This window comes from Macrobrachium rosenbergii, chromosome 16, assembly GCF_040412425.1.
Source record: "Macrobrachium rosenbergii isolate ZJJX-2024 chromosome 16, ASM4041242v1, whole genome shotgun sequence".
Lineage (NCBI taxonomy): Eukaryota > Metazoa > Arthropoda > Malacostraca > Decapoda > Palaemonidae > Macrobrachium > Macrobrachium rosenbergii.
In genome coordinates, this window is record NC_089756.1 from 27,752,124 (window position 1) to 27,768,017 (window position 15,894).

General features: G+C 45.7%; 3 protein-coding genes across 5 annotated transcripts in view; 2 read left to right on the forward strand and 1 right to left on the reverse strand.

Moving 5' to 3' along the window:
* LOC136847233 (alcohol dehydrogenase class-3-like) overlaps positions 1-7,922 on the forward strand; it is a 28,193-nt gene extending 20,271 nt beyond the window's left edge. Inside the window, exon 8 of the mRNA XM_067118715.1 lies at positions 7,661-7,922. Coding sequence (XP_066974816.1) covers positions 7,661-7,821 — 161 coding nt within the window. The 3' untranslated portion in view covers positions 7,822-7,922. The remainder of the gene's footprint in view (positions 1-7,660) is intronic.
* A 293-nt stretch (positions 7,923-8,215) lies between these two features.
* On the forward strand, positions 8,216-11,183 carry LOC136846915 (proline-rich protein 36-like). The gene is made up of 2 exons (XM_067118168.1): positions 8,216-8,443; positions 9,774-11,183. The coding sequence occupies exons 1-2, from the start codon at positions 8,216-8,218 to the stop codon at positions 11,181-11,183; spliced, it is 1,638 nt and encodes a 545-aa protein (XP_066974269.1).
* A 2,901-nt stretch (positions 11,184-14,084) lies between these two features.
* The window catches only part of LOC136847236 (uncharacterized), a 35,883-nt gene continuing 34,073 nt past the window's right edge, over positions 14,085-15,894 (reverse strand). For all 3 annotated transcript variants that reach the window (XM_067118720.1, XM_067118719.1, XM_067118721.1), the window contains 2 exons: positions 15,767-15,850; positions 14,085-14,307 (listed from right to left, as the gene is read on the reverse strand). In XM_067118720.1, the coding sequence (XP_066974821.1) occupies positions 14,170-14,307; positions 15,767-15,850 (222 nt within the window). In that variant the 3' untranslated portion in view covers positions 14,085-14,169. The remainder of the gene's footprint in view (positions 14,308-15,766; positions 15,851-15,894) is intronic.

A 15,894-nucleotide genomic window follows, 5' to 3' on the forward strand; every position in this document is an offset into this window, starting at 1 on the left:
CACACGTTCATTCAACCTATCACCTAAGATAATAATGAATAAAAGGCTGAATACAATATGGGCTTAAACCCCATCCCCTAACAAAGAAAATGGTTAGCGTTACAGAAAACGGCGGCCGCAGAAGAATTCCAAAGCTTGAACTTAATGGAAACAAAGCGAAGTCACGATCAACTGAACAACCGAACGTTCTGCATTAATCCGACTTAACCAATAACGAGATTCAATTACGTCCGATTAATCGGTTTATATTAACCTGGCATTACAACAAAGTTTTTTTTTGTAATTTATTCTTTTTCCTGAAGAGATCACACCTTGAAGCTCCTGCAAAAAAAAGTATATCTTAGTTTAACGAGACCACTGAGCTGGTTAACAGCTCCTAGGGCTGGCCTGAAGGATTAGATTTATTTTTACGTACTAAGAAACCACCGTTACCTAGCAACGGGACCTACAGCTTATTGTGGAATCCGAACCACATTATAGCGAGAAATGAATTTCTATCACCAGAAACAAATTCCTCTTGTTCTTCACAACAAACGCATCAGCATGAGAAGACAATTCTGACAGCTGTATCACCGTGGGGTCTAATCTATATTATCTGCTTCTCTTTGCATCGAGGGAGTTTACTTTGCACTTAAAATTAATCATGTTTCCTTATCACATTTTGAGTAATTTTCGTTATCGTGTTGTTGGAGAGACGTATCACAAGGTGAGAAGCAAAGATCACGTGTCCCCAAACTCCACGATAACTGCATAAGGGTAACTCACGTAATGCGATGACATAAAGTAAGACCGTTTCCCAGGGCGACTTTAACCCAGGCTATATTTACCGTGCAGTAAAACTATCAAGCCTGATAACTTTCTACAACCAATTTTAAACCAGATACTGACCCCAGCCTACAAAATCGCAAAAAAAAAAAATAAAAAAAAATTTTCATGATCTCATTCCATACATCCCCGACAGATACCGTCTCCTGTCATCTATCGACTTCTTACGGAAACTTCAAGACTCTCCTTCTACAGGCATTACATATTGCTTCATTGGACCTCTATAGAGCCTCTGTACCAGCATCCCCGTCGATTAGACAGTTAAAACATATCCTGAATAGAGTGTATTTGAGAACACATCGACTATGAACATCCCTGAAGAAACCCTAAATGCCCTCCAGGAAATATGTACCAAGAAGATACGTTTACCGCCCACAAGAGGACATCTTTACTGCCAGATTGACGGCAAAGTGATGGTATCTACTTTTGTAGTTTTATTTGCTAATTCTACATAGGTATCAGAGAGAAAGAGTTTGTAATTAGATTCCCGCCCTTCTAGTTCCACCGTTAAACAAAGATGAAATTTTCAGTGGTGGACAATGAAAAGGATCTGGAAATATTACGAACTTTCCAAAAATACTCCGTTCTACATTTCACATAAAAGCCTACAAACCCGGGCCTCTGCCTTAATCGCTCCAGCGAGTGTCCAAACAGGTATAAAAGGTCTGTAGTGGATGCCTTTGCCCATTGTGCCCCCAACACAATGCCCCATTTGGAAAGAAACCACGGAGGAGATCGAAAGATCGACAAGTACTGATAAATAATTTCTCAAATATCAGATTTCCAGGGATAACTGGCATAAAAGAAAAATGACGGACACCAATAACGACCAAAGTGAATCTCACAAACCCTGTTACAGATATTTTATGAACCAAAAATACCTACAGTAGATGACAAGAGGGCACTCAGGAAAATAATAAAAATCATATCTCCTGCTGACAGGTAGATTTAACCTGGTCATTTATCATAAGAATATGAAGACTAGTCAGCTACTTCTCAAGAACAACCCAGAGCACCCAGAGACATCGCTGAAGAGATGTAGCGTCACCTACGAGTTTGCATGCCCGATAGAAGGACGCCACATGCCCGGCAGATGGATGCCACTACTCATACGTCAGAATGACTACTACGAAACTCTCTAAACGTCTCTCCTGCCACCTTCAAGAAGGGGTCATCTTTAATCATTACGAAAAAATCACAATAAAGGACCCAAAAGATTGTAGACCGAGCTCCAGACTGCCTGCACCTGTGCCTTCGCGGAGCAAGTCATATGCTGGGAAAAGGAATTGAATTAAATTGAATCGAATGGATTGAATATAGAATTTAGGTCAAAGGCCAAGCACTGGGACCTATGAGGTCATTCAGCGCTGAAGCGGAAATTAACAGTAAAAGGTTTGAAAGGTGTAACAGGAGAAAACCTCGCAGCTGTACTTCATGAATCAACTGTTAGGAGTGGTGGACCGTAGGATGGAAGAAAGAGAGTATGAAAGGAGGCACAAAAAAGGAACGAGCTGCAGCTAGGGGCCAAGGAAGGCAATGCTGCAAAGAACCTTTGGCAATGTCTACAGTGCACTGCATGAGGTGCTGACGGCACTAGTTTACTACGGGGTACACTGGAAAAAAAAGTCCAGGATCAACACAGTCGAAAAAACTGAATTTTTCCCAACAATAAAAAGGAGAAATATAATTACAAACTTGTACCTAACTTATGCCAAACACTCTGGAGAGGAGGAGGAGGAGAGGAGTGAGGGGAGGAGGAGGAGGAGGAGGAGGAGGGAGGAGGAGGAGGGAGGAGGAGAATACCCTGGACGTCAACATCTTACCTGCGCAGTCTATCATACCAATCAAGCTAGTAGAAGGTACCCCTGCCAGTGTCCCCCTCAAGCCACCACTGAACAGTCCACGAAGAACATAATGACTACAAGACCAGTCAAAATTCAGCCCACCAGTCGACCAGCTGACTGTAAACAACCCGCATCCTATATATAACTGCGCAACATGTATCTTAATTCATTCACTTTTTGTAACTCTCAGTAGATGGCCGCCAGAGTGACAGTTGAGCCGCCAGAAGAAAAAACCCACAACAACAGATCTTTACATGACTTTAGATTTGATATACCAACTAAATGCTGATGAGACGGTTACAGGACGCATACAGATGACACTGAACAAACTCCTCGTTTAACTATCACAGTACATGAAATAAATAATGGCGACCAATATATAAAATATATGATTTAAAAGATGTAAAGTTAATCGAATGTGACCAATGCTTCTGACGGGTCAGTTACGCTAATATTAATCATCGTAATAAAATCCTTAATTGTTTTATTATATAATATAGCAGCCGAAGTTGAAATGATACACCTGTCAATTCTGACGGTTGCTACGATCAAATGCAAATTTGATTGCTCCATTATACATAGTTACGTTATGAAGCCTTTGTGCAATTAATCAAACTATTTCCTGCAGGTGACCATGTCCTGGTATCTTCCATGCCCCAGTGCCACGAGTGCTTCATGTGCAAATCGCCCAACTCGAATCTGTGTGTGAAATTCCTTGAATCTCTGGAATCCAAGGGCACTTTAGCTGACGGTACAACCCGCCTCTCCTGCAAGGGCAAGACGATCTATCACTTCATCTCTTGTTCAACCTTCGCTCAGTACGCTGTTCTTCGGGACGGCTTCTTCACAAAGGTTGGTGAGATTTGTGTAGCTTGAGCCTTCAGAGCTTTCCTCCTTTCTCTTCATGTTTTCTCGTTTTCTTTGGGTTTGGGCTTGAGAAGGGCATTACGATGCACGTCCTATACCCTACTCCCCCAACATAATATTACTCATTCACGTCGCAAGCCCATATAAAAAAAAGAGTGGGATAGATTCATGGTTTATGTTCTTGTCTTAAATTAGTTTTTCTCCGAAAACCAGTCATAAGTCTGTGTATATGTCTTGAGAGCTGCTTTCTAAAATGGTAGGTGGAATCTTGGCTTTGTCTTGCAATTCCTTTCAGCTGGAGCTGAAGCACAAGTGTTAAAATACGTTTTCTTATTTAGGAATTATTATTCTAAAAGCTACGCATTACCTAATACAATAGAAACTCACTTTGGCGAACTGTCGTTCTTCAAACTGTGCATTGATATTATGTCATAATGGAGTTATGAATTGTATTATTCTTTGGCAGATAAGAAAGGATGCTCCCATGGACAAGATGTGTCTTCTCAGTTGCGGAGTGACAACAGGCTTTGGGGCGCCCGTCAAAGTAGCGAAGGTGAGGCAAGAAAATAACCCGATAAATTTCTTTCTTCTGTATGCAAAGACAAAGCGACGACAGACATAGTACCCTTTCCTAGCTCAGACAATGAAAGGAAAGCGGCGTCCCACTTTCAAGGATGTATTGACCCACTTTACGGACTATGTAATACCTTTTCACTACTGAATATTTGTGTATCTCATTCATCCATGTTTTTGTTATTGTCATATCTCGTTACTGCCGCTGTGCCTTCATTTCCAGACTTGTTCCAAAAGATTCACTTGTAATATCTGTCCATTATCGCTGCAATGTTGTTTTATCAAAATGACGTCCCCATGACCTTTTCCCAGGTCACGCCAGGATCCACCTGCGCAGTTTTTGGCCTCGGGGCCGTTGGTCTTGGCGCGGTCATGGGATGCAAGCGGCAAGGGGCAGGAAGGATCTTTGGTGTTGATATCAACAATGATAAGAAGGAAATCGGTCAGTATATTTGCCTTCGGCATGAAACCAATAAGCGTCAAGATATTTTTTCACACGACAAACCGTTTCACTTGGCTAATATATCTATTCGGTTCATTGTTCATCTACTCTATCTATCTATCTATCTATCTATCTATCTTGTTATATAATGTATATATAAATGTATATATATATATATATATATATATATATATATATATATATATATATATATATATATATATATATATATATATATGTATATATATATATATAATATAATATATATTATATATATATGTATATATATATATATATATATTATTGTTGCTTTCCCCTTTCTCAGGAAAGACTTCGGTGTGATGAGTTCGTGAACCCCTAACGAGTACCAGTAGCTTCTCATTGACCAGGTGTTGATGGAGAAGACACAGCAGGCTGCATGACTACCTTCTGAGTGCATTGGCAATTTGGGCGTCATCCAGTCCGCAATGAATGCCAGGCCGTTTAAGAGGAGGAAAGTGTCGCCATAGGAGTACACCCTCCGAAGCACCATTGCAGTTGACCTCATGCAGCTGTTTTTCGGCAAGGTCCTCAGGATGCTTCTGGATGTGAGGCTTCACCCACTTCTCACAAGGATCTCCAGCCAAATCAGAAAAGAAAGTTTAACTTAAGAGTTTATGCCTGAGGTACTCCTAGAGTTTATGCCTGAGGTACTCCTAGAGTTTATGCCTGAGGTGCACCCTGCCCCCTAGTTCTCTGAGCCAAAATTAAAATTCTGTCAAATCTTTCATGCTCTCTTGGCTGGCGTGTCCTCTCACCCTGTCAGGCCTGGCCCCAAGTATGCATAAAAGAAGAGGCTTGTATCTAGATTTAGTGCCACCCTCAAAAAACTGTCGTAGAAGTTTGGATACCTTATGATAATAATAACACTTCACTGATTAGAATGACAGTCTACATTACATTGAGCTTATTCTGTGCTTTCTCAACCCAACATACACATTTTTTGTATGAGCAGGTAAATCATAAAGAAGGTAACCAAAGTTCATTTTTAACCTAACATTTCAGGAGTCCATGCTACCATTAACAAAATAAATGGCACCATGGGTACTTACATGTGATATTTACATATACCCAATAGGGGAGTTTCCCAGCCATGATAACCATTCAAAAACTGTCACCCTCCTTTTTAAACCCATTTTTGGGTATAAATATATGTAAATACCCCTGTTGTATCTCACCCTTTATAATTGGTAGTGTGGAATACTGAAATAATAAATAATACATGAACTTTGCTCAGCTTCTTGATGGTTTACCTGCTGGCATAAAGAAACTTACATGGCGAGTTGAGATAGCAGTGTATAAACTCAACAGCATAAAGTTGCCACTCTTCAGTGAGGTATGTCTTAAAAACGGTCTTCTTCCATAATAATAATAATAATACACACACACAATACACACACACAACTGAAAGTGGGGATTATTGTTTGACCTCCCCCGGGTAACAGGAGGGGAGACATGACACAGCCACCCACCTCCTGCAAACTGGTTTATCCGTCCTGGGTGGGGGCGGGGTAGGTAGGGAGAATGGGAGGGTAAGGGAGATATCCACCCTCCTCCAGCAAACCTGTTTGTCCTCCTCGGGTGGGGATGGGGTGGGTAATGGATGAGGAGGGTAGGGGAGACAGCAGTGGCAGGTTCCTGCACGTGTAGCACACGCCAACAAGCTCGTAATAATAATAATAATGGTGGTAATAGTAAACTTCAGGGACATAAGCAGGGACGTAACAGTACACAGCAAGCATTCCTCTAATGACTGGCTTTTTCTGTTTTTTCTTAAATAGTTGAACCTCTGTTAAAGGACCTAATCCATTCCAAAAGGCTGTTCTCTGACTGAGCTGTTCTTAAACAGAACGGATTTTTCCCACAAGAAATACTGGGAAATGGGTTAATCTGTTCCATACCCCGAAAAATAGGAATGAAACCATTTTGATTCGAGTTAACGAGCCCAGCTTGTAGAATTCACACAAACAAGTAAAATATGCGCCAAAATTTCTTTGGTACAATTGAAGTTTTCTGTACATCAAGGCCACCGAAAATAGATTTGTCTTTCGGTGGTCTCGGCAATGCCGTTGAAGGAGCCGCAGCCTATGAAACTTTAATCAAGGGCCGGTGGTGGCTCCGCTCCCATCGCTGCCAGACGCACTATTATGGCTAACTTTAACCTTGACAAATAAATTACTGGAGGTTGGGGAGAGGCTGCAATTTGACACGATGATGATTGGAGGGTGGATAATCAGCATACCAATTTGCAGGCCTCTAGCCTCAGTAGTTTTTAAGATCTGAGGGCGGACAGAAAAAGTGAGGACAGAAAAAGTGAGGACGGACGGACAAAGCCGGCAGATTAGTTTTCTTTTGTATAAAATTAAAACCATAAATTTAACAGATGAAATAATTGCAGACTGGTTCTCACTTTACCTAGTGAGAAAGATGAATAGGAAGTGAAATATTATTGCTTGGAAGCAGAGTCCCCTTCCATAAAAAAGGCAGGCAACTTTGTTCCTTGGGTTGTTTCTCTTTTCTGTCTCTCTCCACTGCTTTCTTCTTGATATTCACTGTTTCTCTCTACTGAAAATTTGTACAGTGAATTTTGTTTTTGCCTGCGTTTTAAAATGTTCCCAAAGCGAGAGAGTGCATTGGCATTCAGGAAGTTAATAGCACAGCTTGTCATAGTTTTGTCTGGGTGATATTTACCAACACAATTTTGCACTTTCCCGGCATTTTATATCATATTAATAAATTGGGGACATCCTCCCTTCCCTTCCTCTCCTCCTCCTCCTCCTCTAAAGACAGTTCCTCAGCATTTGTCTATTGCTGCTTCCTGCAGTTCTATGGCCAAGTTAACCTGTTTCATCCATTATCAGAGTAATAGTGCATGTGCTTGTGTCAACAGAAGTAACATCAACAATAATGAAAATAGCAGTAGTGGTAACAGTGATGTAAGGAAATTTCAACAGCCGTTATAAGTGATATTCATAAATTTTACCTATGCATATATATGTGTGTGTATAATATATATATGTGTATGCATATATATATATAACAGATCTTTCACAGCATACCATATTTGCAGGACTGGAGCCTTCAGAGGTCCCCGCCCTCGTAGACGATTACATGAACAAGAAGATCATGCTGGACGAGCTCATAACTCACACACTCCCTATAGAGGACATAAACAAAGCTTTCGATTCCTTGATTCAGGGAAAGACTCTCAAGACTGTCATGCACTTCTGATCCCTCCTGAGAAGTAGATGAGACACTGAGGAATCTGAGGTGAATGAAATAGTATGACAAAAGATAATAAAATAAATAAATAATTTCCACCACATTTGTCACCACTCCAGTGGCCATCCCCTGCCGACTACACTCACCACTCCAGTGGCCATCCCTGCCCCCTACACTCACCACTCCACTGGCCATCCCCTGCCCTCTGCACTCACCACTCCAGTGACCATCCCCTGCCCCCTGGACTCACAACTCCAGTGGCCATCCCCTGCCCCCTGCACTCACCACTCCACTGACCATCCCCTGCCCACTACACTCACCACTCCAGTGGCCATCCCCTGCCGGCCCCTGCACTCACCACTCAAGTGGCCATCCCCTGCGTCCCCCTGCACATACCACTGCAATGGCCATACCCTGCTGCCCCCTGCACTCACCACTCCAGTGGCCATCCCCTGCCGCCCCCTGCACTCACCACTCCAGTGGCCATCCCCTGCCACCCCCTGCACTCACCACTCCAGTGGCCATCCCCTGCCACCCCCTGCACCCACCACTCCAGTGGCCATCCCCTGCCGCCCCCTGCACTCACCACTCCAGTGGCCATCCTCTGCCGCCCCCTGCACTCACCACTCCAGTGGCCATACCCTGCCACCCCCTGGACTCACCACTCCAGTGGCCATCCTCTGCCACCCCCTGGACTCACCAATCCAGCGGCCTTCCCTGCCGCCCCTGCACTCACCGCTAGACTGGCCATCCCCTGCCTCCACCTGGACTCACCACTCCAGTGGCCATCCCCTGCCTCTGCCTGGATTCACCACTCCAGTGGCCATCCCCTGCCTCTGCCTGGACTCACAACTCCAGTGGCCATCCCCTGCCATTGTCTGGACACACCACTCCAGTGGTCATCCCCTGCCGCCGCCTGCACTAAGCACTCAAGTGGCCATCCCCTGCCGCCGCCTGGACTCACCACTCCAGTGGCCATCCCCTGCCGCTGCCTGGACTCACCACTCCAGTGGCCATCCCCTGCAAACACCACTCCAGTGGCCATTCCCTACCGCCCCCTAGACTAACACCTCCAGTGGCCATCCCCAGCTGCCACCTGGACTCACCACTGCAGTGGCCATCCCCTGCCACCCTTTGCACTCACCACTCCACTGGCCATCCCCCGAGTTCTGCACCACCACCCAGTGGCCATCCCCTGCACTCACCACCCAGTCCCTGCCGCCTGCTTGACTCACCCTCCGTGGCCATCCCCTGCCGCCTGGGCTCACCCCTCCAGTGGCCATCCCCTGCCACCGCCAGCCTCACCCTCCGCACCATCCCCTGCCGCCACCTGGGCTCACCACCCCGGTGACCATCCCCTGCCGCCACCTGGGCTCACCCCTCCAGTGGCCATCCCCTGCCGCCACCTGGGCTCACCCCCCCGGTGGCCATCCCCTGCCGCCGCCTGGGCTCACCCCTCCAGTGGCCATCCCCTGCCGCCTGGGCTCACCCCCCCGGTGGCCATCCCCTGCCGTCGCCTGGACTCACCACTCCAGTGGCCATACCCTGCCGCCACCTGGACTCACCACTCCAGTGGCCATCCCCTGCCGCCGCCTGGACTCACCACTCCAGTGGCCATCCCCTGCTGCCCCCTGCACTCACCACTCAAGTGGTCATCCCCTGCCGCCGCCTGGACTCACCACCCCAGTGGCCATCCCCTGCCGCCACCTGGACTCACCACTCCAGTGGCCATCCCCTGTACTCACCACTCCAGTGGCCATCCCCTGCAACCACCACTCCAGTGGCCATTCCCTGCCGCCCCCTAGACTAACAACTCCAGTGGCCATCCCCGGCCGCCACCTGGACTCACCACTCCAGTGGCCATCCCCTGCCACCCTCTGCACTCACCACTCCACTGGCCATCCCCTGCTGCCCTCTGCACTTACCACTCCAGTGCCCATCCCCTGCACTCACCACTCCAGTGGCCATCCCCTGCCGCTGCCTGGACTCACCCCTCCGGTGGCCATCCCCTGCCGCCACCAGGACTCACCTCTCCGGTGGCCATCCCCTACTGCCGCCTGGGCTCACCCTCCGTGGCCATCCTGGCCGCCACCTGCTCACCCCCGGTGCCATCTCTGCCGCCGCCTGGGCCCACCTCCAGTGGCCATCCTCAAGCCGCCACCTGGGCCTGCTACCCCCGTGGCCATCCTCGCCGCCACCTGGGCTCACCCCGTGGCCATCCCCCTGCCGCCACTCTGCCTCACCTCCCGGTGCCATCCCTGCCGCCACCTGGCTCACCGTCTTATCTCCTCGGCCGCCACCTGGCTCACCTCGGTGGCCATCCCCTGCCGCCGCCTCTGGCTCACCTCCAGGCCATCCCCGCCGCCACCCCACCACCTGGTGGCCATCCCCTCACCGCCTGGCTCACCTCCGATGGCCATCCCCTGGGCTCACCCCCCCGGTGGCCAATCCCTGCCACCACCTGGACTCACCACTCCAGTGGCCATCCCCTGCCACCCTCTGCACTCACCACTCCAATGGCCATTCCCTGCTGCCCCCTGCACTCACCACTCCAGTGGCCATCCCCTGCTGCCCCCTGCACTCACCCCTCCGGTGGCCATCCCCTGCCGCCAGGACCACCTCTCGTGGCTATCCCTGCCGCCGCCTGCTCACCTCCGGTGGCTATCCCTGCCGCTGCAGGGGCTCACCCTCCGTGGCATCCCCTGCCGCCACCTGGCTCACCTCCCGTGGCCATCCCCGCCGCCGCCCCGCTCAGCCCTCCGGTGCCATCCTGCAACCACCCCGGCTCACCTCGTGGCTATCCCCTGCCACCGCTTGGGTCACCCCGGTGGCCATCCTCGCCGCCGCTTCGCTCACCTCTGGTGGCCAATCCCGCCACTGCCTGCTCACTCCTCCGTGGCCATCCTGCCGCTGCTCACCGCTCACTCCGGTGGCCATCCCCGCCAGCTTCTGGGCTCACCGTGGTATCCCCCGCCGCTCACCGGTGGCCATCCTCGCCGCCGCTGGCCACCTCCGGTGGCCATCCCCTGCCGCCGCCTGGACTCACCCCTCCGGTGGCCATCCCCTGCCGCCGCCTGGGCTCACCCCTCCGGTGGCCATCCCCTGCCGCCGCCTGGACTCACCCCTCCGTGGTCACGTACTGCCGCCTACCACCTACCCAGTGGCCATCCCCTGCCGCCCTCAAACTCACCACTCCAGTGGCCATCCCCGCCGCTCTGGACTCACCACTCCAGTGGCCATCCCCTGCACTCACCACTCCAATGGCCATCTCCTGCCGCCGCCTGCACTCGCCACTCCAATGGCCATCCCCTGCCCCTGCACTCACCACTCCAGTGGCCATTCCCTGCTCCCTGCACTCACCACTCCAGTAGCCATCCCCTACCCCCCACACTCACCACTCCAGTGGCCATCTCTTGCTCCCTGCACTCACCACCCAGTGGCCATCCCCTGCCCCCTACACTCACCCAGTGGCCCCCCTGTCACACTCACCACACTAGTGACCCCCTGCCCCCTACACTCACCACCCCAGTGGCCACCCCTTGCCCCCTACACTCACCACTCCAGTGGCCATACCCTGGCCTCTACCCCAACTCCCATGACAAATAAAAAAGTCTGCTGCTTGCTTTTACACCAAACCAGCCACTCTCCCATCTAAAAGTAAAAGAATTGCAAAAGACAAACACGAGCTGAACAAAAAGTACAAGAAAATCAGTTTGAAAAGAGAAACAAAAACGCCAAGACAAGAAGACACAGACTGAGGACACCAAGAACCAAATATAAACCAAAAGTATATCATGACAGTAGATCCTGCAAAGTCCTTGATTTCAGGCGTTTCTGGTTATAATTACTAAACAAGCTAAAATTCATTCGGAGCAAGTCTAAAAGGAAATTAATTTCCAGAGCACGCCTCTGTTAAATGAAAGCTCATATGTGAAGAAGAGAAAATGAAAGGAGGAAGTAGCAAATAAATTACAAGTAAGCATAAATAAAGATTAATCTGGTTGCTAAAACAAATAATTTATTTTCCTTATGACCTTCACATAGACATCTTTCGTAAATACTTCGTGTATATATATATATGTGTGTGTGTGTGTGGAATCAAAAAGATTGTTAGCTAATAGTCAATTGGTGGCATACAGAAAGCAGTCAGGTACCTGCGATGCTCTCTCTGAGTTGACACGCCATTTGCAAGAGAAACTTCATAAGGGCTTTGAGTGTAGAGTAATTCAAACAGATTTTAGTGCTGCTTTTGATTTACTAAATCATATGGCATTTAACTTCAGAATCTTGAAGAGGGTGGATATGTTTTAGATACTTCAAGATTTCTTTACAAGTAGGCATCAGCGAATTCCTGCTGATTGGATCTTTAGCGGACCAAGACCTATTGTGACGAGTTCCACAGGGTAGTGTTTTTCGCCCACTGTTATTTTTAGTGTACACAAGTGACACGGTTGTTGGCCTGGGAAACAAGGTTGTTCAGTATGCCGATGTTGCAACACTTGTGGTTGTTGTAAAGTCTCCACTAATGATACATGAAGCTGCCCATAGTCTCAATCGTGAAATGGAGCAAACGGAAGCACTGCTGATTAGTAGATCTCGTACTGATTTTCCACCCCCATCCTCCCCTTCAAGTGGACGGGACTCTGCGTTGTCTATAACAACGATATAATCAGCGCAGCCTGTTTTAGGCCATCTGTCCTTCCTTTACTAGAATAATACTGTTCTTTATTGTGGATGTCTGCCTCTGCCAGATAAACAGAGTGGTTTGTGGTGGTAGGTTACTGTTCCTAAAATTAACAGTTAGGTCTAGGACCGTCGACGGATAGTCTCTTGTTTGTCAGTTTTTCATGAACTGTATTTTGACATAGAACTTTCGCTTATACAATTGAGCCATCACCCTCTTTTCCTGCCAAGAGCAACTAGATATGCTGACCAGCAACGCAAATATGCCGTAAACGGGCCTCGATGTAGAACTTCTCGGTTCCAGAGGTCTTTCATTCCTCGCACAGTTGGACTGTGGAACAGTCCCCCAGAGGGTGTTGTGCAATTAGAACTCCAAAAATTTAAGCAAAGATGCAGTGCATTACTGCCCCTAAAACAATTCTCATTGCACTTTACTTAGTAAATTATTTACATTTTTATCTACCTATTTTATTAATTTGGTTACTAAATTTTTATAATGACTGATCATTTCTTTGTGTATTTCCTGTTACCTTTAAATGAACACCATAATATTCTTTGGAAGCTTGTATTTCAAGTTAGTGACCCCTAGTTGCTTTTTCCATACGAATAGGGTTCATCCTCTGAATAATAATAATAATAATAATAATAATAATAATAATAATAATAATAATAATAACTGGAGTAAAGCAAGGTACACAGGTCAATGCAACGCCACAGTTAAAAGGAATGTCACTGAATCTCGTTTTATCAAGTCAAACACTGGTGATGTTTTAAAATTGAGTCCTGGTTTGTTAAAGCTTGATGATTTTATAATTTTTAAAAAAGTTGTTTTTAACTATAAGCAAACGATTAAAATTCAGGTTTATACCCGTATGGTTAATTGTCTGGTTACCCTTTCCACCAAGGATGTTAGATTCTCACGGTTAAGCATGTTTTTTTTCAGTTTGTGGCCGGATAATCTCCCAAGTCATTACTCTTCGACAATTAACCATTTTTTTTTTTTTTTTTTTTTTTTTTTTACCCATTCTTCCAAACTGAGTCTCGTTTGTGGCACGATGATCAATGAATAAACGCGTAAGCGGCTGGTACGCCTCTTTTGACTGGTGTTACCCTGTGGTTTTCGCTTATAATAAGTCAAGTGCGTCTCCTCTGAATTTTCTTAATATATACTATCTAATCTAATCTACATCTATATCTAATCTACAGTGTATCTATAGATATGAGCAAGAAATTTATTTCTGTTCCACACGTGATTGTTTGTTGATTATTTCTATTATATATATATATATATATATATATATATATATATATATATATATATATATATATATATATATATATATATACACAGTATAATATCTACTGGTCACTTTTAACCAGATACGTATGTAAATGCAACCGCCACAATGCCCACTCAACTTCTCGAATTCTTCACATTATTCTGATGCGCTTGTCAGTACAAACCCCAGATCCAAACTGAAGAATACGCGCGTGCGTTTCTTAAAGCCACGTAATCATAACATCAAACAGGAACAGCCTGATGTATATTGAATTCATTAACACACAGGTGGGTAAAATAAACAATCTACTGAAAATAAACAATCTACTGACAATATACAATCTACCGAAAGTAAAAAATAAGGCATCTTCACTCATCACTCACACCGAATCTTATCACAAAATCGACTTCGTCTTCAGCCAGCTGACTTGGAAGGCCATCGGGTATCGTCGGCTGCCGATTTCCATCACCTCGGAGACCAGAGGCTGGCTGGAAACCACTCCGTAGCCCAGGCAGTCCAGTCCCCTCACGATCTGCGAACGGAACGTTATCCATTAGGGATACATAGTTATACATTTGGGATACATATAAAATTATAGCAATAGCAAAGAAAACCTGAGTGGTGGGAACATTAATGGGTTACAGTTAGATCCAGTAATCTGTCAATTTTCTCTCGTAATTTCACACAGAATGCCTCATCGAGAAGAACTGCAATATCAAAACAAGGGATGGAGGTATTTTGACACATGCACATACAAAACAATATATATATATATATATATATGTATATATATATATATATATATATATATATATATATATATATATATATATATATATATATATATATATGTGTGTGTGTGTGTGTGTGTGTGTGTGTGTGTTTATATGCAGTATATATATAAATATATACTGTGATATATATAAGTATGTATATATTACATATATGTTTATATATATACATATATAACTGCATAATGGCTTTCCATCTTGGCTTTAAAAATCTTGATAAAAAATTTAGCTCCGGAAGAGATACTTATCGGTAAATAACACTTTATGAAAATCAAACTGATATACATCTGTTCTACAACTAAGTTTGTCAACCGTTTCTTTTATTAAATTAACATTTCTCACAAGCCTCCATTTGGGTCTGGCTGCATGACTATAAAATCTGTAAATGTTAATTTATTAAGGTTTGTAAGCTTGCCTATACATATATTATTACTGTGATTGCAAGAAAGATCTATGATTTGGAAGTTGTGGCACGATAAGACTTCTAATTATAGTGTACACATAGCTCTTCCTCCTATGGAAGAATGAACTTCTTGGTACATAAACTGTGTGTGTTATATAATTAATTTTTCCTTTGCAGGTGCTCTCACTAGAGTTTCACCCATATGCCCATCTTGACTGCATTATAGGATAGTTCCTCGTTAGGCGAGTCGACAGAATTGTGGGCTAGCACTCGCTAGGCCCGAGTTCGAGTCTCCGGCCGACTAATGAAGAATTAGAGGAATTTACTTCTGGTGACAGAAATTCATTTCTCGCTATAACGTGGTTCGGATTCCACAATAGGCTGTAGGTCCCGTTGCTAAGTAACCAATTGGTTCTTAGCCACGTAAAATAAGTCTAATCCTTCGGGCCAGACCTAGGAGAGCTGTTAATCAGCTGAGTGGTCTGGTAAAACTAAGGTATACTTTTACAGGATAGGATAGGAATATAAGATTTAGGCCAAAGGCCAAGCGCTGGGACCTATGAGGTCATTCAGCGCTGAAACGAAAATTAAGATTAGTAAAGGAGGTTTAAAAGGAAGAAAACCTCAAAGCAGTTGCACTATGAAATAATCGTTAGGAGAGGAAGGATAGCAAGATGGAAGAAAGAGAATATGAACGGAGGTCCAGTAAAAGGTACGAAAGGGATTGCAGCTAGGGGCCGAAGGGACGTTGCAAAGAACCTTAAGTAACGCCTACAGTGCACGGCTTCAAGACTCACCTGGTGCAACCCGGAGAAATAACTATGCATCTCGACATCTGACATGGTGCTAATATCATCCGGTAGATGAATTCTGGCGATGACCTAAAAATAAAAAGACACACAAAAAGTTGGTCATTCTTGAGAAG

Coding starts and splice junctions, on each gene's coding strand:
- LOC136846915 (XM_067118168.1), top strand. CDS start 8,216: ATGGCCATACCCTGCTGCCCCCTGCACTCACCACTCCAGTGGCCATCC. Junction 8,444..9,773: donor CCCCTGCACTCACCACTCCA/GTGGCCATACCC, acceptor TCACCACTCCAG/TGGCCATCCCCTGCCGCTGC.